Source organism: Molossus molossus, unplaced genomic scaffold, assembly GCF_014108415.1.
Source record: "Molossus molossus isolate mMolMol1 unplaced genomic scaffold, mMolMol1.p scaffold_m16_p_4, whole genome shotgun sequence".
Lineage (NCBI taxonomy): Eukaryota > Metazoa > Chordata > Mammalia > Chiroptera > Molossidae > Molossus > Molossus molossus.
In genome coordinates, this window is record NW_023425377.1 from 4,618,252 (window position 1) to 4,644,964 (window position 26,713).

Sequence of the window (26,713 nt, forward strand, 5' to 3'; positions counted from 1 at the left end):
CTGTGTTGAACCCCGATGGTGTGCGGTGAGTGCCTGAGCCCCGGGACCTCTCACCCTAGTTAGGGGCCTCTGGAGGCAGCCAGGGCGCAGGGCGCAGGTCGGATGGGGGCGGGCTGGTGTAGTGGTTGGTGTGCGTCGTAAAGTGGGCAGGGTCCCTGCTCGCCTTGGTCTTGGGGAAGGGTTTAGGGTCCACCCCAAGAAGCTCTGGATTTCGGCTTGAGTTTTGCTTTCAAGCCACTCGGATTTACTTTAGTTTCTAACGTCGGGATTTGTCTGCAGGGTCCTATGGCGTGTTGTCCGAGGGTCTGGGGGCCCGGGGGCTGGGGGAAGAGTGACCCAGGGCAGGCGAGTGCTCACCTGAGCGCCCCCCACTCCTTTCGCCCGCAGCACCATCCAGGGGAACCACGTGCTGTTGCCCGCAACTCTGCCTGTCAAGGAAGCCCGCCCCCAGGGCAGGGGAGGGGCGCGGGGGCGGGTGGGCTGTGCCCCGAAGGAACCAGTCAGCCCGCGCCTGCTGGGCGCCAGCCAGCGCCGTCTCTGCCTCGTCCCGCGGGCTCCTGGCAGGTAGTGGCCGGTGCGGCGGGAGGTGCAAGGCCCTGTCCGGTGGGGCCAGAGGTGGCCCCAGGGGCACCCGGCATTGGCTCCGGGGTGGGGGTGGGGGAAGGAAGCAAAGGAAAGAAGCTGCCCAAATGACTAATCCTGGAGATGCCCTTTCCCAAGGTGCTGCGGGGCTCCCGGGAGCCCCTTTCCCAGACCTCCGGCCCTGAACCACCTCTAGCCATTTGAGGCGGTGAGGCAGCAGCGGTTCTCTGGGGGCCTGGCCCCAGATCCTTTTTCTAAGCCCGCCCCGTGCCTTTTCGGATCCGGAGCGGAACCCAGGGTGTGCGCGCCGGGCAGGACTCCTGGGCGCTGTGGAGCAACCTCTCCCGGCTCCGGGGCTTTGAGAGACAACCCCGAGGCAAGGTAGGTGCTCCATGCCGCTGGAGTGGGCTTGGCATGAGTCAAGATGCGATCTGCTCCAGTCTTGGCCATCTTTGCTTTCTCTTTGCTTTTCAGGGTGTTTGGGGAGCGGCTGCGGAGCCAGGGCTTTGGAGGAGCCAGGCGAGCATTTTCAGCTGTGCCTCGGCCCCGAAATGTGACTACAATGGAGTAGCTCGGCAGAGGCCTCCAGTCTCTGGATTGATAGCTTAGAATATGCCAAAAAGCCAGTGCTTTCCATGGGGAATTGAAGGGCCAGCTGGTCCCAGTGACAGTGACCTGGAGCAAGGGAGTCAGAAGACAGTTGTAGAAAGCAAGAGGGACCTTCCAAGGGCTCCTGGCAAGCCGCTGTCACAGCCCTCTGATGGAACGCCTGTGAGGTCCTTTGGCCAGGGGAGCAAGTGGCACAGTGCAGAGGGCTGCCCATGAATGAGGAGCCCTGAGGGTCTGGCTGCCCCCACTCCCTGCTGAGGAACTCGAGGGACATCAGAGCCCGGGTGTGCTCTCCCTTGGGACGATGAGGACTCTGAACACCTCCACCATGGACAGGGCTGGGCTGGCGGTGCAGAGGGACTTCTCCTTCCGCGTCCTCACAGCCTGCTTCCTGTCCCTGCTCATCCTGTCCACGCTCCTGGGGAACACCCTGGTCTGTGCCGCCGTCATCAGGTTCCGACACCTGCGGTCCAAGGTGACCAACTTCTTCGTCATCTCCTTGGCTGTGTCAGATCTCTTGGTGGCTGTCTTGGTCATGCCCTGGAAAGCGGTGGCCGAGATCGCTGGCTTCTGGCCCTTTGGGTCCTTCTGTAACATCTGGGTGGCCTTTGACATCATGTGCTCCACTGCGTCTATCCTCAACCTCTGTGTGATCAGCGTGGACAGGTACTGGGCTATCTCTAGCCCCTTTCGGTATGAGAGGAAGATGACCCCCACGGCCGCTTTCATTCTGATCAGCGTGGCGTGGACTCTGTCTGTCCTCATCTCCTTCATCCCCGTTCAGCTCAGCTGGCACAAGGCGAAACCCGCCGGCCCTTCTGATGGGAACGCCACTTCCCTGGGCGACACGACGGACAACTGTGATTCCAGCTTGAGCAGGACATATGCCATCTCCTCCTCCCTCATCAGCTTTTACATCCCCGTGGCCATCATGATTGTCACCTACACCAGGATCTACAGGATCGCCCAGAAGCAGATCCGGCGCATCTCGGCCTTGGAGCGGGCAGCGGTGCACGCCAAGAACTGCCAGACCGCTGCGGGGAATGGGGGCCCCGTGGAGTGTTCGCAGCCGGAAAGCTCCTTTAAGATGTCCTTCAAGCGAGAGACGAAGGTTCTGAAGACGCTGTCTGTGATCATGGGGGTGTTTGTGTGCTGCTGGCTCCCCTTCTTCATCTTGAACTGCATGGTGCCCTTCTGTGGGTCTGGGGAGACCCAGCCCTTCTGCATCGATTCCATCACCTTTGACGTGTTTGTGTGGTTTGGGTGGGCTAATTCTTCCTTGAACCCCATCATTTATGCCTTTAATGCTGATTTTCGGAAGGCGTTTTCAACCCTCTTAGGATGCTACAGACTTTGCCCCACGGCGAACAATGCCATAGAGACAGTCAGCATCAATAACAACGGGGCCGTGGTCTTCTCCAGCCACCACGAGCCGCGGGGCTCCATCTCCAAGGACTGCAACCTGTATCTCATCCCGCATGCCATGGGCTCCTCCGAGGACCTGAAGAAGGAGGAGGCAGGGGGAGTAGCCAAACCCTTGGAGAAGTTGTCCCCAGCCCTGTCCGTCATTCTGGACTACGACACGGATGTCTCTCTCGGAAAGATCCAGCCCATCACCCAGAACGGACAGCACCCAACCTGAGCTCTGAGCTGCACCCTGCAGCTCTGCTCATCCTGCAGGCGAGAGGAGGTTTCTCTGGGGCTTGCTGTTAAGAAGCTAAGGTGTGCTGAGACTCCGAGGCGTCAGGCGAGCCCTGCTCTGCTGCGTTTCCTTCCACACACGACTGACCACGTTTAAAAATACATTCCAGTGTGTTTTCGGTGTTCTTCATAGTGAATCGAAGAGGCACGCATGTGAAGTGAGTGATCGCCAGGGACGTGTCTTTGGCTCCAAAATCATTTTTAGAAACTGATGCTTATCTTAGGACTTGAAAAAAAAATAGGGCAAAGAGTCCCTGGTGAAGAGCTTCACTTAGAAATTAAGCCTTTGCAGGAAGGAAGTGAGGAGGGCTGAGGTTGCTGTGTAGAAACAGGTGCTAACCCTGGTTCGAGCAAAGCTTTCAGATTGTAAAGGTAGGTGCATGCCTTCATAAACTGTTCCTAAAATCAATTGAGCCTTACAGTGTGGATGAGGTGGGTTTTTTTCCAGAACGGAGAGATGCTTTGTGGATATTGGTTTTATTTATTTATTGTATTACATGGATATTTTTAATTTATCATAATAAAGCTATATTTATCATATTTAATAGGATAAACTAATGAGTTATCTGAGACCTTCCGATCACATTTTTGTCCATTTAACTAGCACTTTATAAGCCAACGAAACAAACACACAGACTCTCTGAGTACAACTTTCGGAAACACAGCGAAGACTGACAGGCAATGAACTTGGGATGACCTTTAGAATTCATTGGCAGATAAAGACGAGGTGAGAGTTGGCAAACGCTGTGAATATTTTTTCTCCCCTAAACATTTTGAAAATCTTTTTTTAAAAAAGCATAGCTACTATTGCATTCAGAATTTTTTAAATGGCCAAGACTTTCCTAGGGGGATGATTTGCAGTTCTGTAAATATCTTTGAAAAAAAAAAAAAATGCCAGTTTAAGAACCCAACTTCAAATGTATCATCTTAGGTGGCAGTAGCAAGTCTATGCCACTTTGTATCTATGTAAAATAACTGGCCCTCTCAGTCTTTTCTCACTCCACGTGTCAGACAGCTTTTCTGAACCAAACAGTGGCTGTCCTGGTTCCCTGTGTGCAGTGAGGACAGTGAGTCTCCTTAACTCACGTGTCCCAGCAGGACAGAGTTCGAATCCTGCGCCTCCAGCTCACCAGGTCAAACCAGGCTGCTTTTGGTAGTGCTTTAATCTGAATTTAGAACCGTTTTTTTTAGTCTAAATGTTAACAGTATACTTAACAAATAGTGCCTCACGGTCATCCTGCAGTAGGACACTTCTGTTGGAAAAAACAAGAGGCCCCTCTCTTTGGGTGTGTGAAGTATCCAGAGCCATCATCAGTATCTCTTGACAAATGCAAACCCTTCCTCTGTGCTTTGGAATCACGTCCCTATGTCATCAGCACGATGGTAAAAAAGTATCGTAATCACCCTTGCGGGATACTAATCCAGGTGGGGCATTTCAAGAGCGTTTCTCTGAAGTGTTGACAGAGTGTTCTCGTGGGTAAGCAGTTTACTGGGCGTGGAGATGAGTGGGTAATGGGAAGGAGCTGCGGGAAGTGATCTCCTGCATCGGGTCTGTGTGACTTATGCTTTGTGACTGCTTTCTGAACTTGACTGCCTGTACGCTTTCTTACATACAATAAAACTATTTTGTGAACTCCAATCAACCCTGGATGAACCGTGTTGCATTTGTTAAATGTGTTTTAGAAACAAAAGCACTTCAGACCGACACGTAAGGAAACACGGCTGTTTCCAGGACATGTTACTTTTGTTCTTTTTAATGTACGGCACGCATTGTCATTTAACATTTAAGCAGAAGATGTTTTCAATCTGGGCTGTGTACTCATGTTTCCTTCTGTCTTACAGACTTGTTTTTTGTTTTTGTTTTTTAATTTAAAGAAAACCTTCCTTATTTGAGGAATTACTCTGCTTTTCATTTCATTTCACGGGTTTGAAAGAGTCCTAAAAATCTCTGCTTTTGCTTTTGAAGTGCCCAGGGACTGTAAATGATGTAAAAGTCACAAAAGAGACTGTGGCTTGCTGTCGGGTTGGTTTGGACTCTTAGCTCACGGCAGCCACGGTGTGTGTAGTGTTTGTTTTAAGAGTAAATACAAGAGGAGTTTTTTTTTTTTTTTCTTTTCCTGGGGAAAATAGGCAGGTTGTAATGCTGGGCTCCTCAAAACGTCTGCAGAGCCGCACCTGTTGATCCTGCCAAACCCGTTCGGTGAGTGAGCTCTTCCCCTCCCCCACTCCCCGTTTTGTTTTGTTTTTTTCATCCCAAGAAGAATGCCCGGACCGCAGTTGATGTAGAAATGAAGGGTTAAGTTTATAATTTGGAACATCACCCAACAGATGGTGTCTTTTAAAATTCCATATTTGCCATCCCCAGGCTTTGGCATGTAATGAACATATCTAGAATGAAGGCCTGTAGATAACTTTTCTTCCTGCCTCATAACTTTCTGGAGATCTTTTACTCCTTGCAGTTTCATTTTGGCTTTTTAATGGGAAGTCCAGCACCACCAGCTGTAATGTTCAGGGTTGTCATTGCCCAACCAATGACACGGGGCACAAACACCTTCACCGCGAATTCTGTTGGCAGCGAGTGAAAAATAAAGGTCTATCTAGAAATTGTGTTAAATAATTATACAGTTCCGTGTACTGTGGACGAGACCGTGCTTTGGTTGGATTGATAAAAGGTACGTTATGAAATGCTCGTTTTGCTGAAAGAACCTTGCAGAGAATTTCATTTTCAACCATAAAAGCAGAATGGCAATATGACTTTCATTTTATTTCTAACGACAGCAATGAGCCCGCATGGTGCTACATGTCTGTGCAACCCGTAAGCAAGGTAGGGACGGTTTAGGGGGTGTTCTTTCTCTCTGTTCATCTCAGGAGATGCCTTTCCTGGTCAAATAGACTCGGAGCTCTTGTTGGTGAGGGGACAATAGGAAGTCCTTAGAAAGGGAGACGGAGCGCTAGGCTTCCTCCATGGATTCAGAGTTTATTTAGGAATGGCACTGGTTTCTCTGGGGCTCGCAAGTCACCATGTCTGAGGCTCAGTTGTCCAAATCCATGAAATGGGAGGAGCAAAGCCTCTGTTAACGTCTCACAATCAGTACATAGTGCAACCTCAAGGACTTTCTGAATTGTCCCTCCCCGGGGGCTTCATCACGATGTTCCCCCCTGGTTTGCACCAGCATCATCGGCCTGATGCCCCCCAGCCCCAGGAGCCAGTCCGCACGTCGAGGTAGGGAACACAGAGAGCACAGGCTTTGCTTTAGATGGCCGTGGGTTCTCCAGGCTGAGCGAGAGTCCACAGATGTCTGTGTGTCTCTGAGCCTGTCTGCCATTTGTGAAGGGGGATAAGCATGTGGGTTCTTGTGGGGGTTTCTGGAGCTACGGTCTGTAGGGGAACGGAGCCCTGAGCTGGTCTGTAGGGGCACTGAGCCCTGAGCTGGTACATAGAGGCACCAAGCCCTGAGCTGGTCTGTAGGAGCACTGAGCCCTGAGCTGGTCTGTAGGGGCACCGAGCCCTGAGCTGGTCTGTAGGGGCACCGAGCCCTGAGCTGGTCTGTAGGAGCACCGAGCCCTGAGCTGGTTCCGGTAGGGCACCGAGCCCTGAGCTGGTCTGTAGGGGCACCGAGCCTGAGCTGGTCTGTAGGGGCACCGAGCCCTGAGCTGGTCTGTAGGGGCACCGAGCCCTGAGCTGGTCTGTAGGGGCACTGAGCCCTGAGCTGGTCTGTAGGGGCACCGAGCCCTGAGCTGGTCTGTAGAGGCACCGAGCCCTGAGCTGGTCTGTAGGGGCACTGAGCCCTGAGCTGGTACATAGAGGCACCGAGCCCTGAGCTGGTCTGTAGAGGCACCGAGCCCTGAGCTGGTCTGTAGGGGCACTGAGCCCTGAGCTGGTCTGTAGGGGCACCAAGCCCTGAGCTGGTCTGTAGGGGCACCGAGCCCTGAGCTGGTCTGTAGGGGCACCGAGCCCTGAGCTGGTCTGTAGGGGCACCGAGCCCTGAGCTGGTCTGTAGGGGCACCGAGCCCTGAGCTGGTCTGTAGGGGCTCCGAGCCCTGAGCTGGTCTGTAGAAGCACCGAGCCCTGAGCTGGTCTGTAGGAGCACTGAGCCCTGAGCTGGTCTGTAGGGGTTCCAAGCCCTGAGCTGGCCCGTAGGGGCTTGGAGCCCTGAGCTGGTCATAGGAGCACCAAGCCCTGAGCTGTCGGGCTTGCTGACTCTCAGCAGGATCTCTGCTTTGAGGGGGTTGATGACATAACCACCTTAGCAAGAACGGAGCTGCTATGCACTGATCTCTCGCAGGTTGGCCTGAAGCACATGGAGTGGCTGTCAGAGCACAGCCCTTTGGGCTTCTCCCGGACACCGTGTTCTCTGGCTGTAGTTATCTGGCATTCCGGGAGCAAGTGGCGTTTGACATCGGTGTGGTTCAAGCAATTACCTTAATTGACTAGTAGGTACTGACTAAATAAATGTGTCTACAGTGTTTCTGTTTGAAGTCTACTTACCTTGCAGAATGTGTTTCAGGAATAATGAGTTGATGGCCAGCCAGGTTGCACTGTGAAAACTAGGAACTGTTGCTGCTCCGTCAGGCGACCGTGGTCTTCTGAAGGGACTGACCCAGTAGATCAGGAGACTGTCGTCTTGTGTAGATTAGATGTCCTCTGAGGCATGCCCTGAGATGCCCTGGGGAGAAACCTGGCGTGTCAACCTACTTATTTTTACAGAGGCCCGAGAGGAGGCCGAGCATCACAGCCAGAGGACCCCTCGGGGGTCTCGTTACCAGGCGGGGCTGGCCGAGCTTCCTTCGGGTCCCGTTACGTAACTCCTGTGTGATGTGCAGAATTTCTTAAAAGCAGCATTGGGTCTTGAGTCTGCTACGTCATTCCAGATTTGGGACTTGTAATTTAAATAGTATTAGAGGTTCAAGAATAATCTCTGATTTTAAAAGGGCTTAACTTTTTAATCACTCGGAGAAGACGTATAAACCCAGTGAAATGTTTTTCTCGTGCTCAGCGCATAGATACTCTCCCAGCTCCCCACGCTGGGCAGTGTCTCCGGCCAGGGACAAGGGGCTTCCCTGAGCTGTGTCCTCGGAACGAGGCCGCCTCCCGGGCTCCCGCCAGCAGGAGAGCCCGCGCGTGGCTGTGGCGCGGACTGGGTGGTAGGGCGGGGTTTTTTATTTCATTACAACATTTTTCCTAAAAGAGAAATAGCTTGGCCAGACCGCATTTCTTGAAAATGAGTTTATTCATCGCAACAATGAGGGTTGGGAGAAATGACCTCAAAGGTATTTTTTGGCTTGACGGTACAGGTACGAGGTCCGTTCTGGGCAAGACAAGGCCCTGGTAGGTTCCCCTGCCGGGTGTCCCAGGCTGCCTTTCTCTTTGCTACGAGAAAGGGAGAAGACTTCTCTATAAAACGCAAATATGACTTTGAGGCCCTTGCTCAGCATTTTCTGATGACTCCTAGTTGCTTTCAGGGGGAAATAAAACCGTCTGTGCAACGCTCCTCTTGACCAGGCCCTTAGACTTCTCCCGAGATTCTGAATCTACGGAGAGCGAAAGCCATCTTATTATTTAAACCTTTGTTGGACGAATGAGAGAATGAATGCGTCAAAAGAGGGAACCCAGGAGCCAGGACCCAGGGGGATTTACTTCTGGCGGTAGGTGCGGTGTGAGGCCTGCTAGGCCTCACTGGGGTCTCTGGGCTCGGTCTCCACGTGGGCTCTGAGGCCTGTCGTTCGTTCCCTGGGTGAAACATGGTTGTATAGAGGTCACTGTGCACACGCGAACACACACGTGTACACACAATGCATATATTGGTGCCATTTGCAATCAGCGACCTGCCGAGAGCGTGTCCTGTGATGCAGGCCGTGTGCCGGATGCTGGAAGTGAATCAGACACCCTCCCAGTGTCTGAGGAGCTTAAGTAGAGACAGAGATGCAAAGAAACCATCAGCAAAGAGTGTTTTAAAAGGAAAATGTGTGGCAGAAGAAAGTGCTTCCCCGCAGGTGATGCAGTCACTGTCCTATTGAGTCCCAGGGAGCATCCATCTGGCGCCGGGCCGAGCCCCACCCATTCGTGACCCCACTCCATTTCACACCCATCTTAGGAGGTGGCACCATGATCATCACCCCCATTTCATAGATCAAAACAAGGGGTGTTCAGAGAGGGCATGGGATGTGTCCAAGGTCACAGCCAGTAAAACACGGGGCAGGTTTGAATGTAGGCCTGTCTAACTGCAAAGCTTTTTTTTTGTTGTTGTTATAAACCTGTTCTGTTTACCAGGAACTAGTCCTAACCAAGTGGGGGAGTGAAAGGGGTTCCAAATCACCTCAAATATTGGTGGATTAAAAATGCTGTTTATGATTGATATTCTTTTTATTGATGTTTTAGAGAGAGAATTGGGGAGAGAGATAGAAACACTGATGTGAGAGAGAAACATCAATCGGCCGCCTCCTGCACACCCCCTACTGGGGATCAAGCCCACAACCCGGGCATGTGCCCTGTTGGGGAATTGAACCAGGACTTCTCAGTCCATGGGACGACCTCCATCCACTGAGCCACACCAGCTGGGCTATTATTGACATTTTTAATTGTTAAAACATAGATAATAAAACCCTGGGTACCCATTCCATTGTCTAGGCTCAAACATCGTCAAGGCGAAAGTGATCGTTTTTGAGCAAAGATCACAGGAGGTCTGTGTCTTTGGACAGAGTGCAAGGTTGAAGCCAAGAAGACGTTTCTTTTCCCCCAACACGACCCTGGGGGGCTCAAAGATAACAGAGCGGGGAAATGGCATGTTCGAGGGCTGGGATGCTCCCCGTTCGGGCGTCAGTTTGATCAGGGCACACTCCCGTGAATTCAGCAAACGTGTCTCTGCACCTGCGTTGCTGAGGTAGGGCGTGCGGGGCTGAGGCAGGGCCGGGTGGGGAGATGCGGGTCAAGGGGCTGGTGCTGCGCGGTGGGGGGATGGGGCACCGGTGGGGATGGCAGTGGCGTGGAGGTGGGCTTGAGGGGTGGACAAGGGTTTGGCAGAAACAGACAGAGTGAGAACAGTTGAAGTAGGAAATCCGCACCTGCAAACGAGAGACTGGGGAAGGGGCGCTGGGTCTGTTTGCTGGATACGGGGCATGGAGTAGAGGTGGAATTTGAGCCCAGTGGAATTTTGGTCCAGCTGAGGTCCAACAGGCTGTCCGATTCATGCTCTGGGACATCCCCCCCCCCCCCCCCCCCCGCCCAGGGGCCCTTTCAGTGCATCTGGATAATTGATCACGTGGTAAACCGATCGCCGGGCTGAACAGGACCGCCTCTGGGCCTCACACTCTCCCTGTGTGGCTCTCCAAGAGACTAGGTGGTGCCCTTTGCTCTCCTTCCCATTGGGACACCTCCTCCTTCCTTCATCTGTTTGGGCCTCATCTCAGGTGCCAGCATCACTGGGACCCCTCTGGCCCCTGCCGTCCCCAGGCTGGAGGCCACCCCGGAGCATCCTGTGGTGTGCCAACGGAGTCTCCTGGTCCTCGGGGGTGTCATTCCCAACATGACTCCCGGGGCCCAGACAGCCTGGCGCATAGAAGGTGCCCAAGCGAATCCAGTTTTTAAACGAGTGGGTGAACTGATAACTTTGTGAAAGGTTTAGGTCGCCGCTTACTGTGCACCCTAATTTTCATGGTGGGGTCCACTCGGCTGAGGTCGTAAGGGCTGACTTCCTCTGCCAAGTTAGGTTTCTTCATCGCGGACACAATCACAGGGCAAGAAGCGAAACAGGATGTAAATGGCGAAGTAGGGCTGTCTCTCCTATCGACGTGCGCGGATGGAGAGTGATCAACCCTTTCCCACGGAGGAAGGAAATGCCAACCAAATGTCACCAGTGCGCCCCGAGATTATCTAGCCGCGTGCGGGCTGTTCTGAGACTGAGTTTTTAGGTCAGAGGTATTTAGCATTATAAACATGTTGACTGTAATTAAGATAATGTCCTCCCTGTGGGTAAGATGCTGCTTTAACACATGCTGCTGTGTGCTGTTCAGTTGGGGTGGGGGTGGGGGGCGGAGGGAGCACCCCGCTAATTCTGCAGAAACAGCTGTGGGCTTTTCCTGGCCTGCTGGTCGGGTTGCTCCCGAACCTATGCTCCCGACTGTTCTGAGAGAGGATTACAGAGGCTCCACTCTGAGAAGGGGACGGGGACAATTAGGGGACGTTGTGTTTAAAAAAGCCCGGTCGTAATACTTTCAGGGCAAACGCAAATTTTAATGTCATTTGCAGAGAGCATCTGTGGCACCCACGGAAACTGGGGCGTGCGCTTGCTGTGGGGACCGGACGGTTCTGCACGTGGGTGCTCCGATGAGGCTGCGCCGAGCAGAGGAGGGGACTTCTGGTCTGGGGACAGTACATGGACACTGCTGCCCTGCTCACGGGACTGTGGACCAACACGGCCAGTTGGGAGGGGAATTTGTAGTAAGAACGAAACTTTACAATGTGCTGCCGTCTGACCAGCGTTTCCAGCCCCAGGAACCGGCTTCCTTACGTCGTCCCCTGTGTGCTCAGATGCCCGGGTGACAGGTGCAGCCGGTGAAAGCCGGCGGGAGACCACCTCCGTGTCCGGTAGCTGGGGAACGAGTAACAGACACAGGCCGTTTACGGCGCGTGTGAGTTGAAACGAAAGGCAGAATCCCGTGCACCCTGTGGCAGGATCTTCACCGTGGAGAACAGGTCAAAACGGTGTGGCCGATCTGATGCCTTTTCCTTGAAACAGAGGAAGACGTGTATATTTTTCATGTAAACACAGAGAAAAGGATGTGACGCAATGTCCTCCTCCCTGAACACAGCGGTGCCTCCGGGCAGAAGGGGAGCTTTGGGGAGAGCAGAGAGGGCGGGTTTCACTTTGGACTTCATGTGATTCTAGGTTTTGACGAGTGAATGGCTTGTGTTCACGTACATCACGCGTGCGATGCAAGCAGTGTTGAAGGAAGCTGAGCTGGGCCGGGGCACACAGGGCTGTCGCTGCGGTGGGAAGAACGGGCAGTCATCGGACACCGGTGCGCAGGGGCTCGGGCTCCTGCGGGGAGGCTGGGCCTGGCCCGAAGCTGCTCGGTGAGCAGGGAATGGGGGCTCCTGACCGGCCTGACCCTCCTCCCGCCGCGAGGGCCTTGATTTCCTCACGTGAGAGGGTCCCTTTGTACTGCGTTTCCACGGAGCCTATTTTTGGAATAATTTGGCTGCTCAACTGCCTCTCAGAAAATAATAGGCCCTGTCACACGTATTTTATCTGCTCAGCTTTGGGGAAATGAATAAAAGCACTCACAGTGGGGTCCTCAGGGGCCCCAGGTTGGGGGTCCCTAGTGAGGGCCCCTCTGCAGTCCTCTGAGGGGACAAGAACAGGCCCTGGACTGTTTTACGACCTTTATGGGCCCTACTTACCCTTACCTGTGGGGCCCCAGTGCAGGTCACCTCTCACAAGGAGATGCTCCCCATCCCTGGTAAATATAACCTTCGTGACGCCAAAAAGAAGAATTTTTTATTTATTTTTTAATCCTCATCCGAGAATATTTTTGCATTTCAGATAGAGCGGGAGGGAGAGAAGGGGGAAGAGAGAGAGAAACATCGACGTGAGAGAGACACATGGAGTGGCTGCCACCCACATGACCCCAGCCGGGGCCGGGGACAAACTGCAACCGAGGTACGCGCCCCCAGCAGGAACCGAACCCGGGACTCTCTGTTCCGCCGGCTGATGCTCCAACCGCTGAGCCAAACCAGCCAGGGCTGAACAGAAGAATTTCTAAATGTTGTTTTGAAATTATTCGTCATTCCAGTCTTGCGGTTTCTTTGCCATGTTTAGGCACCAGTGCATTCATTCCCCCTCCGCCCTGAAATATTTTGGGGTGCTTTCTTAACATTCAGAGCTCTTGGGACCTCTCGTCCTTGGCCTTGAACAGACTCCAGGGAGAATGTTCCCCGAGTTTGAGCAGCGATGCCATGTGCTGTTGGGCACCACGGGAGAGGCCACGGTCGCCGTCCCCGCGAAGTCGCTCCCTCTCTGGCGAGGATGTCACTGCTCACACGTGCCAGGGCCTCTACTATGACGCGGTCTACGCAGCGATACGAACCGCTCCGGACGATTTTGAAACGGGAAAACACCCCAGCGCTTATTGCTCGTGTTAACCTTTTGGGAGGTTTTTCAAATTCTCTTGTTTTCATCACTGACATAGATACTACAGGTTTTAGTGAAATTTGCATGTTAAATGCTCCCGCAGGCTCATTGGTGACGTTCCCGGAGAGTGGAGGGTTCAGGGGGTACATTCAGAGTGAGGGTAAAAGCGTCGAGGGCAAGCCTGGCGTGGAGGAGCCTTCCTTGCTCGCTTGAGTTCTTATTCCAAGGGGAGGAAGAAATGTCAGCGTGCAGCCTGAGATTCTAGAACCTGGACGAGACCAGAGCGGCACGTCGTGTGTGGAGGGGAAGCGGAGGCCCGATGTGGGGTGGCGGAAGGTCACATGTTGACGCAGATCCTAACTCCAGACACGCACTCAGACACAGGCTTGGATGAGACAGGCTCCTGGTGACCCATTCGAAGCTCCAGTGTGTGCTCAAGGCCGGATGCTTTGGGGAGCTGGAGGTGACATCTCTGCTCAGACTCCCTCTGGCCTCACGGGGACAGCGAGGGTCGGTGGTCGGCTTCCTCCTCGTGGTGCTCACCCTCCCCGTGACTCAGTACAGTCGTGCTTTGGACACAGGCTCAGATGCAGCGGAGAAGGAGGCGGGGGAGGCGGGATGGGGAGGGCAGAGCTGGCAGGAGCTTGTGACTTGTCAAGAAGTAAGTCCTGGCCTCTCGCTATTCTGTAATAAACATTTTATTTTAGAGCCGCTTTAGATGTACAGAGACATCACCGAGAGAGTGCAGAGAGTTCCCCTCTACCCCACCCTGAGCTCCTCCGTTGTTAACCTCCTTACACCCTGCGGTTGCGCTGAATGAACGAACCCCGAGGTCACGTCACACATTGGTAGCACAGTTTGATTCTCTGTCACAGCCTGGTTCCATCCTGGGAACCTCTGACCTCCCAGATGATGTTTTTTTTAAAATTCCATATGTCAAGGTCCATACACTCTTTGCGCTGTAAAGCCCATGGGATTTGAGAAATACATGATGTCTTCTGTCCACACACCAGTGTCTTACAGAATAGTGTCGTGGCCCTGAAAATATCCCCTGCGCCTTCTCTACCCGGCCCTCCCGGCCGCGCTCCCAGCGTCACTGATCTGTGCTTTCTGTCCCGCTGGTCTTAGCTAGCATGTCCCACACATGGACTCATCCGTGTGTAGCTTCTTTTGTATATCGAAAGGATTCTCGACTGCGTCCAGGTTTTGCTGATTAGGAAAAAAGCCGCCGTTAATGAGCTGCACCCAGTTCTCGTGTAGATGCGTTTTCCCGTCCATCGGGCGGCAATTGCTGGTAGAACTCAGAGGAGGCGGCAGGAATCGGTCCCTGCGCGGTGTCCCCGCGAGGGGCACGAGAGAGTTCACTAGTGGGACCACCGGGGCCAGGTGCTTTCTTTCCTGGGGGGCTGTTAATTACTGATTTGATTTTTTAATAGCTATGGGGTGATTCGGGTTATTTCTTTCTCCTTGTGTGAGTTTGGCGGCTTTTGTCTTTCGAGGAACGGCTCCGTTTCCTGGAGGTTATCAAATTCGGGGCCTGGAGTTGTTCACAGTATTTCCGTTTGCCTCGCAGACGTCCGTGGACAGCTTTCCTTCCGGAACTGCAGCTGGTGCCTCCTCTCCTCTTCTTCTTGGTTTACCCGTCTTTTAAAATCAATTTTACTGATTGTTTCAAAGAATCAGCTTTTGGTTCTATGGTTTTCTTTGACGTTTTTCTGTTTTCCATTTCACTGACATTGATTTCTGCCCTTCCTTCCTTCCTTCCTTCCTTCCTTCCTTCCTTCCTTCCTTCCTTCCTTCCTCCTTCCCTTCCTTCCTTCCTTCCTTCCTTCCTTCCTTCCTTCCTTCCTTCCTTCCTTCCTTCCTTCCTTCCCTCACCCAAGGCCATTATTTTTGCATTTATCTTCAGATAGAGCAGGAGGGAGAGAGGGAGGAAGAGAGAGAGAGAAACATCGATGTGAGAGAGACACATGGACTGGTTGCCACCCTCATGACCCCAACCGGGGCAGGGACAAACTGCAACCGAGGTACGTGCCCTTGGCGGGAACTGAACCCTGGGCTCTCTGGTCGGCGGGCTGATGCTCTAACCGCTGAGCCAAACTGGCCAGGGCTGCTCTTTGTTTCTTATTCTTTTCTTTGCTTGAGGCTTACATTAATTCTGGTCCTCTCGTTTCTGAAGGCGAAAGCTCAGGTTGATTGTAGATATGCATTTAGTGTTATACATTTCTACCGAAGAACTGTTTTTGCTACATCCCTCACATTTTGATAACTGTGTGCCCTCTTTCATTTGGCTCGACACGTTTCGAACTCTGCTGGAGACTTCTTCTGTGACCCGTGTGCTCTTTAGACGTGTGCTGTTTCGTTGGGAAATATTTGGGAGTTACCTTTTTGTTATTGATGTCTACTTTAATCCCACTGTGGTCTGAGAATATACTTGGTGTGTTTCTAGCCTTTAGAAAATGGTAAGACATGTTCTGTTCTGTGGCCCAGAAAGTAGTCTCTCTTGGTGGATGGTCTGTGTGAGCCTGAGAAGAATGTGTGTTCTGCTCTCGTCGGGTGAAGAATCCTGCACGTTTGATATGGAAAAGAAGGCTACGCGGCAGGCAGACCCAAAGCAGGCCTGTCTGGGGGCGTTAAGTTCGCGTTCCATTGCTCCTGTAGGTCAGGTTTTGCCCTGGAGACTCCTCTTCGGTTATTTGCAAACTTCTTCTCAACAACCTTCTGAGGGAAAGTCCTGCAGATGAGCCCACAGGGCCCGTGAAAGCGAAACCACTCACCTGAGATCTCTGCCCCCAGCACCCCGTCCCAGGACCCCGTCCCAGCACCCCGTCCCAGGACCGACAGCAACATCACTGCTCTTTCCGCCAACTTGCCCGGGGTCTGGGATGATTGATGAGCTGGGGTTTTAGGGGGGCAGAGCTAGTTCTCTTTCTCAATCTAGCTGAATTCATCAGTGTGGGAGGCAGCAAGACATACACGGGTGAAGAGGAAAGTCGTCTTCAGCGCGAACAAAAGGGACGTAGGAGGCGCTAGGCAGGAGTGGGTTAGGAACAGCAGGGGCTGAAGAATGTGACACTGGAAGTCAAGGGCAATTAGACGTTTCAAAGAAAGTCAAGTCGCTTGGGGAATGGGGAAGGAGCTGAAGTTTATTGGTGCTTCTATGTGCCAGGCACGGTGCTGGGCACTTGTGAATCTAGCGCCTCGCAATGCCCAGAACGAGCCTGTGAACCGTCCCACCGCCTGTGGGTGCTCCCCCACCCCGGCCCACTGTATACTATGCTTCCCAGGGAAGAAGAGGCGGGTCCCAGAAAATAAGTTGTGGAAAATTTGGAGAGGAATCTACATGGTGCCCGGGTATCCCAGACTGAGGGAAAGGTGCCATCATCAGGCTTTGGGAAGACAAGACAATGGATGTTCCGATTACCAGCCACCAGGGGCAGGACATAAGTGGGCCCTGGGCTGGGGGAGGGGGGCACTTCCTCCTGACCAGATGGGGGTTTGCGCAGAGGCCAAGCCAGGGTTCTGTGATGGGATGAGCCCCTTGGCCTTGTGAGGAGCCCTCGGGCCCACTGCCCTGACCCACCCACCTCTTTGCATAATTCCTCAAGGATTTAGGGGAGGGTTAGTTCTGGGCAGAGCGCAAGGCATGACACCTGAATTCTTCCTAATGCCGACTCCCTGGATCGTGCATAATGTGTGGAAGGGTGCACGTGTGTGGCATGAATTGGGAGAAGAACGGAGTCGCTCTGGAAGGTAGAGATTTAGTGTAGCGACCATGGGAAGACACTTGGGAAGAGGGAGTTCTTTACCCCCATTCCCTGTTAACGCCCCCATTGTGCAGCTGGGAAAATTAGTAGAGGACCAGCAATAGGGTAGAAATTGCCTTGACATCCGGAGCCCTCAGAGACGCAGTAGCGTGGCCCCATCGGCCACGAAAACCAGACAGCCCACATCAGCTGGGCCAACTTTTGGGCCGAGACTTTCTGGTGGTGGCTACCAGGTTTGCCTCCTGAGAATGAATCACCCTGCAGGGAAGAAAGACACAAGTCCCTATTAGGCAGGGTGGGAGGTTGGAGTTGTTTTACGTACAGAGAACTTGTCGATTTGCCTTGGACGAGGACTGAGACACGTCTCACAAGTAATCTATGTGCTCGGGGGTGAGGGTGGTGGGCATGGAAGGTAAATGGTGAGTGTATGCTGGACCCCAAAGATAGAGGAGGTACAGCTGTGTTGAGACCTGCCCGATAACCCTTTGATGTCCCTCACACCTGGTGCAGAATTCAGTCTGCGGTTCAACTTGGTACTATTTTAAACATTTTGGCAGCTTCACCAGGAAGAGGCAAGGATAATGATCTCTGTAAATACTTGCTGATGGGTGGGTGAACGGGTGAAGAGGTGGATCTGTGGATGGGTGGGAGGTGGGTGGGTGAGTGGACAGGCGGGTGGGTCAGTGAGCGGCCGGAGTGGTTATTAGCATCTCTGACTCCGTGTCAGTAGCAGAGTTGAACTTAACCAGACGGTTGTGTGTCTGGTTGTCCACAGCCTGTCGACACTCTTACGGTGATGGCACTTCTGAATTTCTACCTGCGAGACACCGTCCAACCGGACGGTGAGTCCTGAGAGCACACGTGGGCACAGAGCCATTAGCTGGAAGTGAACTGAGCTGGGCTAAATCCAACTTTCCACGCACCAGCCACAGTTACTTTGTCACTCTGAGCCTCGGTTTCCTCCTCTCCCGGAAGAGGACGAGAACCCCCGTCTAGCAGGGTGTGTGTGAGAACTAAACAGGACAATAGTCATACCGTAGTGGACACTTACGGAGAGTGCTCTCGCTGTGTACCAGGAGCTGTGTGAAGGGATCCCCACGCACCAGCTCACAACAGTCCAACAAGACGGTACTTGTGCAGAAGAGAAACTGAGGCAGAGAGGTTAAGAGACTGGGCCAAGGCCTCCAGCTGGTAGGCAGACCTGGCTTCAGACCCAGACAGGCTGGTTCCAGAGCATGTGGGTTTAGCCCTTGGCAACCTCGCGGGTGTACACAGTGCTTAGCACAGCCCTCGGCGTGCGGGGAGTCTTCAGCAAAGCAGTGATCCCTCCCCCTTGCTTCATTAGTTGCTCTCGAAGGGCAGCGGTGGCCTGTCCCCTGGGGCCAGCGCTGACAGTGGACGGGAGAGACAGCTGGTGAATTCCGTCGCAGGCAGCCATGCAAGGCCCCTTACCGATGACTTTTCTTTTTATGCTTTAGCTTGATTCTTTAAAAGTGAGAGACATAGATTTCAAGATCCTTAAGAATAAAATAGATGGTCCAGCTGGTGTGGCTCAATGGTTGAGCGTGGACCCATGCACCAAGAGGTCGCCGGTTCCATTCCTGGTCAGGGCACGTGCCCAGGTTGTGGGCCCGATCCCCAGTGGGGGGCATGCAGGAGGCGGCCAATCAATGTTCTCTCTCATTGACGTTTCTATCTCTCTCTCCCTCTCCCTTCCTCTCTCTCTCAAATCAATAAGGAAAAAAAATATTAAAGAATAAAATAGATGTTCTTTACCTCGGTCCAGGGCTTGTGAAGGAACAGGAAGTGCATTTACTCCCAAATGTGTTTTAAGACAGTTCTGTGAACTACTTTGCAGTTTGGGGGGTGCAGGCACTTCCTACTTTGCAGTTTGGGGGCGCAGGCACGTCACAACAAAGTAATGAGACGATCGCTTTTGGAAAGCGTGCCGAGGGCAATGTGCACTGTTATCCTTGTATCCTCTGTGCGTGTGGGCGAGGTCCCGGGGTGGAGGTCAAATCCCGATTCTTCCCTGCTGGGGTGTCAGTGGCTTTATTACCATGAGAAGATTGCTCAGCCGTCGAGAATCCGAAACAGAAGGTGCAGATCCGTGCAGGCAGAGCGGAGCTCACAGATGAGCAGGCATGTACCTCGGCGGCGAGGACCGTCGCCTTCGAAGGCCGTCACGAACCGCGCTTCCGCTCCTTGCTCTGTGACCCGAGGTGAGCCGCTGGCCCCGTCCAAGCCTCACTTCACCTGCAACACGACAGCGGTTTTGTGGAGCGTCGCTGTGATGATCAAGTCAGGTGGCATCCCGTTTCTGTAAATCTAGAGGTCAGGGAGGGTGATCCTTTTTGGAATGTGTGGGGCATCCAGTGTCCGCCAGACCTGGGTGGAGTGTCTGCTCAGGCCCTCTCTTGCTGAGTCTTGGTTTTTCTTTTCCTTTAAAAAAAAAATCTAAATTGATTATTAGAAGGAGAAGAAGGGAGAGGGAGAGAGAGAGAGAAACATCAGCGTGAGAGACACATCCATCGGCTGCCTCCTGCATGCCCCTACTGGGGATCAAGCCCGGAACCCGAGCATATGCCCTGACGGGGAATCAAACCAGTGACCTCTTGGTGCCTGGGTTGACGTTCAACCACTGGGCCACAGTGGCCGGGCTGAGCCTCAGCTTTGCATCTGAGAAGGGGGGAGTAATACCCATCTAACAGGATGTTTTTAAGGGTTCAGTGGGGTCAGTGTGCACAGGGTTCGTACAGTGCCTGGCACACCGGGTCTGCCACCGCAGTTCAACTCTGACGCCACAGAGGATGGGACAGGGAAAGCAATGAAGACTTTGTGCTCCTTGCGTGTTCTATCCCCTCAGGGGTGCATGTGTGTGTTTATGTGTTGGGGTGTGTGCATGTGTGAGTGTGTGTGCTTTCACATGGTGAATGACAATTCCCCATGGGGACAACTGGCTGGGTCACAGATTCAATTTAGTCTTTACAAATTGAAATCACCATGAACCGAGTTTCCCTCTGGAGGCCACGCCCCACGCCCTGTGATTGGCGGGCTCCCTGCTGCCCAGTTATCTGAGCACTTGCTGGGCTGGTCAGCGGGGCTCCTGGAGAGAGGCGCTGATCTGGGTCAGGGGGACATGGATCCGTGTAACAGGGCCCTCTGCTAACATGGGACGTGCTGAGAACCCTGTATGTCCTGGGCAGAATGTGGGCTTGCAGGGGACAGGGGGACAGGGACTGGGATGTTCCTCTGCGTCTCACCCAGAGCACTGCACACCTTCCTCCTGGGTCTGCTCCACTCCAGGCTCATCCTGGCCGGTCATCTCCACATCAGAGTCACATCCACAGTTACACGCCCCGCATGATCATGTCACTCCCGGGCCACACCCTTTCCCTGGCTCCCCATCACCCTGGGGGACGGGCCTGGCGACTTCGCACAGTGAACAGACTTTCCCTGAGTGGGTCCCACCTTGCCTCTCCTGCACCTGTAATTATCTGTGCACAGGTTTGCTTACCCCACTGGCCCACGTGGGACTCGGGAGCAGAAACTGCCGGCCTCCTCTCTGCACCGCTGGGGACTGGTGAGCACATGGTGCTGCACCGATGTTTCTAAGAAGCGGTTCCGCTCAGTGTGGGAGTGTGACTCTGGGGCTGGGGACATCCGAGTCTGACTCTGGGAATCATCGCTTTATTGATCTGTAATTTAGATCAGGTGACTGAACGGCTCAGTCTTGGGGTCACCCGGCTCAGTCTTGGGGTTATGCTCTGCGCCACGCAGACCACATGCTCATCTCAGAGGGACCCTTTCAAGTGAGAGGAAGGGTGTGACCAGGGGCGTGGCCAGGGGCGTGGCCGGGTGTCAGCCGTCATCATCAATGCTTTTTTGAACACACACCATCGCACGGTGTATGGGAAAACAGAATCATACAGTGGCACTGAGCGACGGTGTGTTTGATTCTGGAAACCAGCAGGGTCCCATGAGAGGAGACGGTATTCATCTGCGAATGTGCTCGTGATGGCGGTGGGGTGGTCGGGGAGCACCGGCATCTGAGAATGTGATGGGTGCGCTCAGACGCAAGTAACAGGGTATCCGATCTGAATGGGCTTCACCAATGAGAAGAGGATGAACTGCTCATGTGCCTGGACAGGAGAGAGCTTGGGTGGGCTTCAGGGCTGGCTTGATCCAGCTGCTCAATAATATCATCCAAGATCCAGAGCCTTTTCCTCTCTGGGTTTCCCCTCTGCTGTGCCACCTCATCCCAAGCTGTCTCCTTTCTCGTCGTAACTGTAAGAAGGCTGCCAACATTTGGGATTGGAGGACCACATCTGGGGAGGGGGACAAGGTTGCTTCTAGAAACTCTCTCTAAAGAGTGAAATCTTGCTTTCCTGAAGCCACCAGCCAACCTCAGCTACGTCACTGGCCCTGGATGAATGCCATACCCGTCAGAGAACCGGTGGACAGTGGTCAGGGAGTGAGGTCGGGCTGACCGGCTTGCCCTTGCCACTGGCCCTATCCCCAGAGCCGAGGCTGGTGTCTGCAGGGACGGGTGAGGCAGGGGCTAGGAAAGAACCGCTTCCTGATCGTCTGAAAGAGCGGCAGCTCTCAAGCCCAGGCAGGTATCGGAGAACGGGGGGACCTCAGTGTTCTGCCTCGTCACCCACGTGCTTTTCACTAGCTCTGCCCCCCCATGAGAGGCCACCGTGCACCTGTCGGAATGGCCATTGTCAAGAAGACAAACAACAAGTGTCGGGGAGGGTGTGGGGCAAGGGGACTCACGCACGGCTGTCCATTCTTTTACCTGTTGTCCCCAGATGCTCGGTGCTGAAATGGCGGAGTTGTTGCAGCCGAAACCACACGGCCTGCAAAGTTGGAGGTATTTACAATCCGGCCCTTTATTACAACGGTTCATGCACTCCTGCTGTAAAGATGAGTGAGCTACTTAGGGCGGAGGCTGGGTCTCGTTGAACTCGGCTCCTGGTGCCCAGCCCGGGCCCGCTGACCAGCAGTCGTGAGTCCTGGGAGATGAAGAACTGAACGGATGAATAAATGAATGCAATGCAGGCGACTTTGGCAGAGGGGGGGCTCCCAGGGTGGGAACCCTGAAAGCCATTGACTTCTCCCCGGAAGCTCAAGGTCAGATCTTGCAAAGCTCCCTTCCCTCCCCGTGCCCGCCCTCATTTCTGCTCTGCCGTCTTTTGGTATGATGGACCTTTTTCTTGTGCAGCTCAGATGATTCAAAATGAGTGATCTAAGTACTGCTCCCCTCTGGGAATCCTGAGTGGTGCTGGAGTGAAAAGAAAAGAAAAGAAAAAATCCTGGGTTAATGTTGGTTCTCAGAGAGTGGAAACATTTGCTTCATAATGAAAAACTCCACATGGGCTGGCACATCTGGGGCCTGTCCTGCTGGCTCTAGTTATGATCTCCTTGTGAAGAACTCATTGCTGGCACTTTTCATTTCTTTTTTCTTTATTGATTTGAGAGAGAGCGGAAGGGAGAGGGAGAGAGAGATAGAAACATCGATGAGAGAGAACATCGATTGGCCACCTCCTGCATGCCCCCCACTGGGAGTTTGGCCCACAACCTGGGCACGTACCCTGACCAGGAATCGAACCGGTGACCTCTTGGTGCAGGAGTCAACGCTCAACCGCTGAGCCACACCAGACAGGCTGCCTTTTTTTTTTTTAAACCTGAAATGCGCACATCCGTGAGCTTTTATTTTATTTTATTTTTTTATTTTTTTATCCTCACCCGAGGATATTTTTCCATTTTTTTGTACAGATAGAGTGGGAGGGAGAGAGAGGAAGGGAGAGAGAGAGAGAAACATCGATGTGAAAGGGACACATCGAGTGGCTGCCACCCGCACGACCAACCAGGGACGGGGACAAACTGCAACCGAGGTACACGCCCTTAGCGGGAACCGAACCCGGGTCTCTCCGGACCGCAGGCCGACGCTCTAACCGCTGAGCCAAACCGGCCAGGGCACATCCGTGAGCTTTTAAAGGGATCAAGGATAGCTACTCAGGTCTTAGAGTCTGCCCCTGAATAGCTTACCTTTATGGCCAGTGAAGAATGTTAGATCACATAAGACAAGGAAGAAATCTGCCCCTTAGTAAGCACTGCTCTGTGCCCGTCTGGGGACGTTATTTTACTGAATTCTCCTCACCGAGCTCTGGTTTCACAGACGGAGAAATGAACCCCTGTTGAACACAGCTGCTAAGTGCAGGGCTTACATGGCAACTCTGACCCCCTAACCCTTGGGAACTAACATTTCACCCAAGGGATGAGCTCTCATCGCAAGAAAAACTATTGTAAAAATATTTCTATTGTCTCAAATTTCTAAAAGTTTTGGCTAGGTAATATTATCTGGTCCAGAAATGACCAAATGGAGTGAAAAGTCTCCCCACCCTAAATCCTCCATCATCGGTTTCAGGCGGCTCAACACACAGATAAAACTTGTTCGTTTCTGGACATTCTTCATTTCCCCGAGTGGAGCGGCTGGATGCGAGGGTGGAGGTGATCAGGAGCGGCAGCTCACATGGGGAGTCAGGACTTGTGTCAACACACCTGACGCATTTCATTTTACCTCCATCTCCCTCTGAGCCTGTTGCGTTGCCGATGTTTCCACGTAAAGCCGGGACCTTAGTGTATGTTCCCTTTTTTGGGCTTTTGTGCTGTCGCTGCTGCATAGCCACCACCCACGGTGTGCTCCCTGAAATTTCCCGCTTAGGGTTCTGTAGAAGGGAGCGAGGGCTTGGAGGTCTTGGGGAGGCCATGAGAACGCAGCCGCCTCTGGGTTTTCCGTGGTCCTGCCCCCTCCGCGCCCTCCACTGTTGGCTCGCCCACGCCGCGGCCGTCTGTGATTTGCATGTGCGGTTTGCTTTGTTCTGTTTTTGGGGTTTTTTTTTTAGCCTTTCCAAAGCCTTCAATTTAGTTTTCATTGAAACAGCGACTCTCCTTCTTATCCCACTCGTATTTCCTTGGTTTGTATTATGTTTGTTTTAATTAAGTAATTAGGAAAACAGAGCAAGTGGTCCCGGGAGGCTTGAGAACAAATACAGCTCGCTCTGGGCACGGAGACAGCGCCGCTGGCGGGCGCGGCGGACACAGAGTGCCGGAGAGGGGGCGCCCGGGCAGCGCCCACCGGGGCCCTTGGCGCCCGGCTTCCCGGGCGGGGTGGCGCAGGCCTGGGACCTTCCTCCTGGGTGAGCTCCGGGCACAGGCCCTGACCCAGCGAGCAAGCCCGCCACGGGATAAGGCGCAGGCATGGAGCAGGACATTCCGGGCGGCAGGAACAGGGCTCACAGGCTCCGAGGCTCAGCCATGTCCGGCTCGGGTACCACTATCCCCACTCGGCGGTGAAGAGACGGAGGGTCGCCGAGGGCCCCCGCGTACCTGAGACCTCACAGGCAGAAATGGCAGATTCAGCCCCACGTGAAAACAGGGTCTGAGCTGCCGCCGGGGGTCCCGCCCCCTTCTCCGGAGGCAGGCTGTGGCGTCGTGAAGAGATCTGTGACTTCTGACGAACTGGTGGTCCCAGGAGGGTTCACGAGATGAAACTACGAAGTGCTGAAACCCGAGCTCAGACGCCCTCGAGGCTGGCCGAGGTGTGACGGCTCGTGGGCACGGCGGGACCTTCCAGGGTGGTCGGCTGGTCTGGTAACGGCACTGCGTCATGCCTGTCCCGTCTGCGAGGCTTCCCGGGTGCTCCCGGGTCAGGCAGCGTGCTGTCTGGTTCGACACAGCCAGTCGCGTCTGAGCCCCGCAGAGATGACAGCCGCGGACGGGGCACGTGTCAGCGACGGCCACCATCGCTGGAATGCCTTGTGCGCGCCAGGGCTTGGCGGCCGCCGTGTCGCACCCGCACAGCCTGGACGACTGGCATTCTCACGGTTTCCTTGAGCGAGAAAGGAGAACTCCGAGCAGGAACTCACCCGGTGCCCTCCGTCGCGAGCGGCCTTTCTCTCTGTCCCTCCTGTTTCTGTTCCACTTTGCCCCGGTGTTGGCTAAACTCTGGGACAGGGGGACCTCGTCTGGTTATTTTGTGGGTGACTTTATTAGATGGAGACTTTCTTTCTTTCTCTTCTTTTCCCATGGTTTCTCTGAGAAGGTAAAAGAAGAAAAAGCAGCCCAGCCGGTGTGGCTCAGTGGTGGAGCGTCGACCCTGCACCAAAAGGTCACCAGTTCGATTCCCGGTCAGGGCACGTGCCCAGGTTGTGGGCCCGATCCCCAGTGCGGGGCACGCAGGAGGCGGCCGATTGATGTTCTCTCTCACCGATGTTGCTCTCTCATTGATGTTTCTCTCTCTCCCTGTTCCTTCCCCTCTCTCTCAAATCAATATAGAAAAAATATATTTAAAAAAGAAGAGGAAGAAAAAGTAGATGCTGAGTCAAGGGAAGTTGGAGAGAAGTGTTTTGCCCCCTTTTCTCCGACTGCGGTTTTTGGGTATTTGGGGGCGGGGCGGTGAGCTGCCGGTTTCAGAATCGTGAACTGGGAAGAGCGCAGAGTGTGCTGGACAGGAGAAGAGTTAACGTCGGTTCTCGGATGTGTGATGTGTACAGGCGCTGAGATGCAGGAAAAGGGAGATGGGGGCAGAGCCCAGCCAGCCACGGGAACACCCCCTTCAGAGAGCTTGGGAGGACAGAGACAACCGGCCCCAGGAGGAGGAGATGGACTGGGAGGGTGACTTCAGCGTCCACCAGTGGTTATGGGCTCTTGCAACGCCGTGGCACCCCAAAATGGCGAGATCACTGTGAACACATCATAAGCCTTGCGTGTCAACAGAGGGGAAGGTGAGGTAAGTCCTGAGATGATGGGGTCTTGGGGAAGGTTTATCGTTCCGCGGCTTTTCTTCAGAGACGAGAACATGTAGATGAGAGAAGACTCCACCACTGACTGGTCAGGTGGCCAGAGACGCTTCAACTCCAGGCTCCTGGGACGGAAACACCCTGCTTCTGATTGCACGCTCTTCTCGACATTGCTAAACAAACAACAACAAAAGAGTGGCTTACAATAAAATCAAAGGAAAACTATTATAAAACCCAGGAAGAGAATAAAGGGTCTGATGGAAGGGACTGGAAAAATACATGGAAAAAGTACATCCCTGTTCGGAAAGACGAGCATTTCAGTTCAAAACTTAGTTCTGAGCTTCCCGGCAGCCTCAGTGAAGAAGGAAATGTTCAGACGGATGTTGCTCTGCAGCCTGGGTGGACCGGAGGCCTGGAGTTCACCAGAATCACAGCCCCGTGCTGCGCGAGAACTTATCGCGTGAACGTCTACCCTGGGGCACGAGGGTCCATATAGTGTGTGGAAAGATTTATATGCAAAGATAGTTCAAGCAGCTAAGCGATCTCAGTACTGGCACGAAATGAAAAAGAGCAGCAAACTATATTTTATCGATCTAATTAATTTAGTAACTTGAATTCAATAAAAGCCTTCCTACGGACTGGCTTAGATTAGTATGTGTCCGTATGATGGACTATTATACGACCATTAACATAGAATGTCAAACAGTTATGAATAAATATGAAACGTATACACAATACAAATGTTAACTTAAAAAAAAAAAAGTCAAAATTCTACGTTGGCCCTGGCCGGGGAGCTCCGTCGGTTGGAGCGGCATCCGATACAACAACATACCGGAAACAACCGGCGAAGGCTCGAAGGGGGAGAACAACAAATTAGTGTTCCTTTCTCTCTCGCTCTCCCTCTCCCTCTCCTTCTCTCTTCCTCTCTCTCTGAAATCAATTTTTAAAAATTCTGTGTTCATCACGATCTAACAAAAAAAGTCGCTGAAATGCTGCCATGGACAACGGAGGGACACATGGAGCTGAGCTTTGGTGTCGCCATGATGGGCCAGGCTGGGCCCTCGCCCAAGAGCCAGCAGGATGCCTGGGGGTGGCCGTGCTGGCCATGTTTCTGGAG

The 26,713-nt window shown here is 53.4% G+C and overlaps 1 protein-coding gene across 1 annotated transcript; it reads left to right on the plus strand.

Moving 5' to 3' along the window:
* The first annotated feature begins 898 nt into the window (after positions 1-898).
* Positions 899-3,102, plus strand: DRD1 (dopamine receptor D1). The gene is made up of 2 exons (XM_036240754.1): positions 899-963; positions 1,057-3,102. The coding sequence occupies exon 2, from the start codon at positions 1,496-1,498 to the stop codon at positions 2,831-2,833; it is 1,338 nt and encodes a 445-aa protein (XP_036096647.1). The 5' UTR covers positions 899-963; positions 1,057-1,495; the 3' UTR covers positions 2,834-3,102.
* The last annotated feature ends 23,611 nt before the right edge of the window (positions 3,103-26,713 follow it).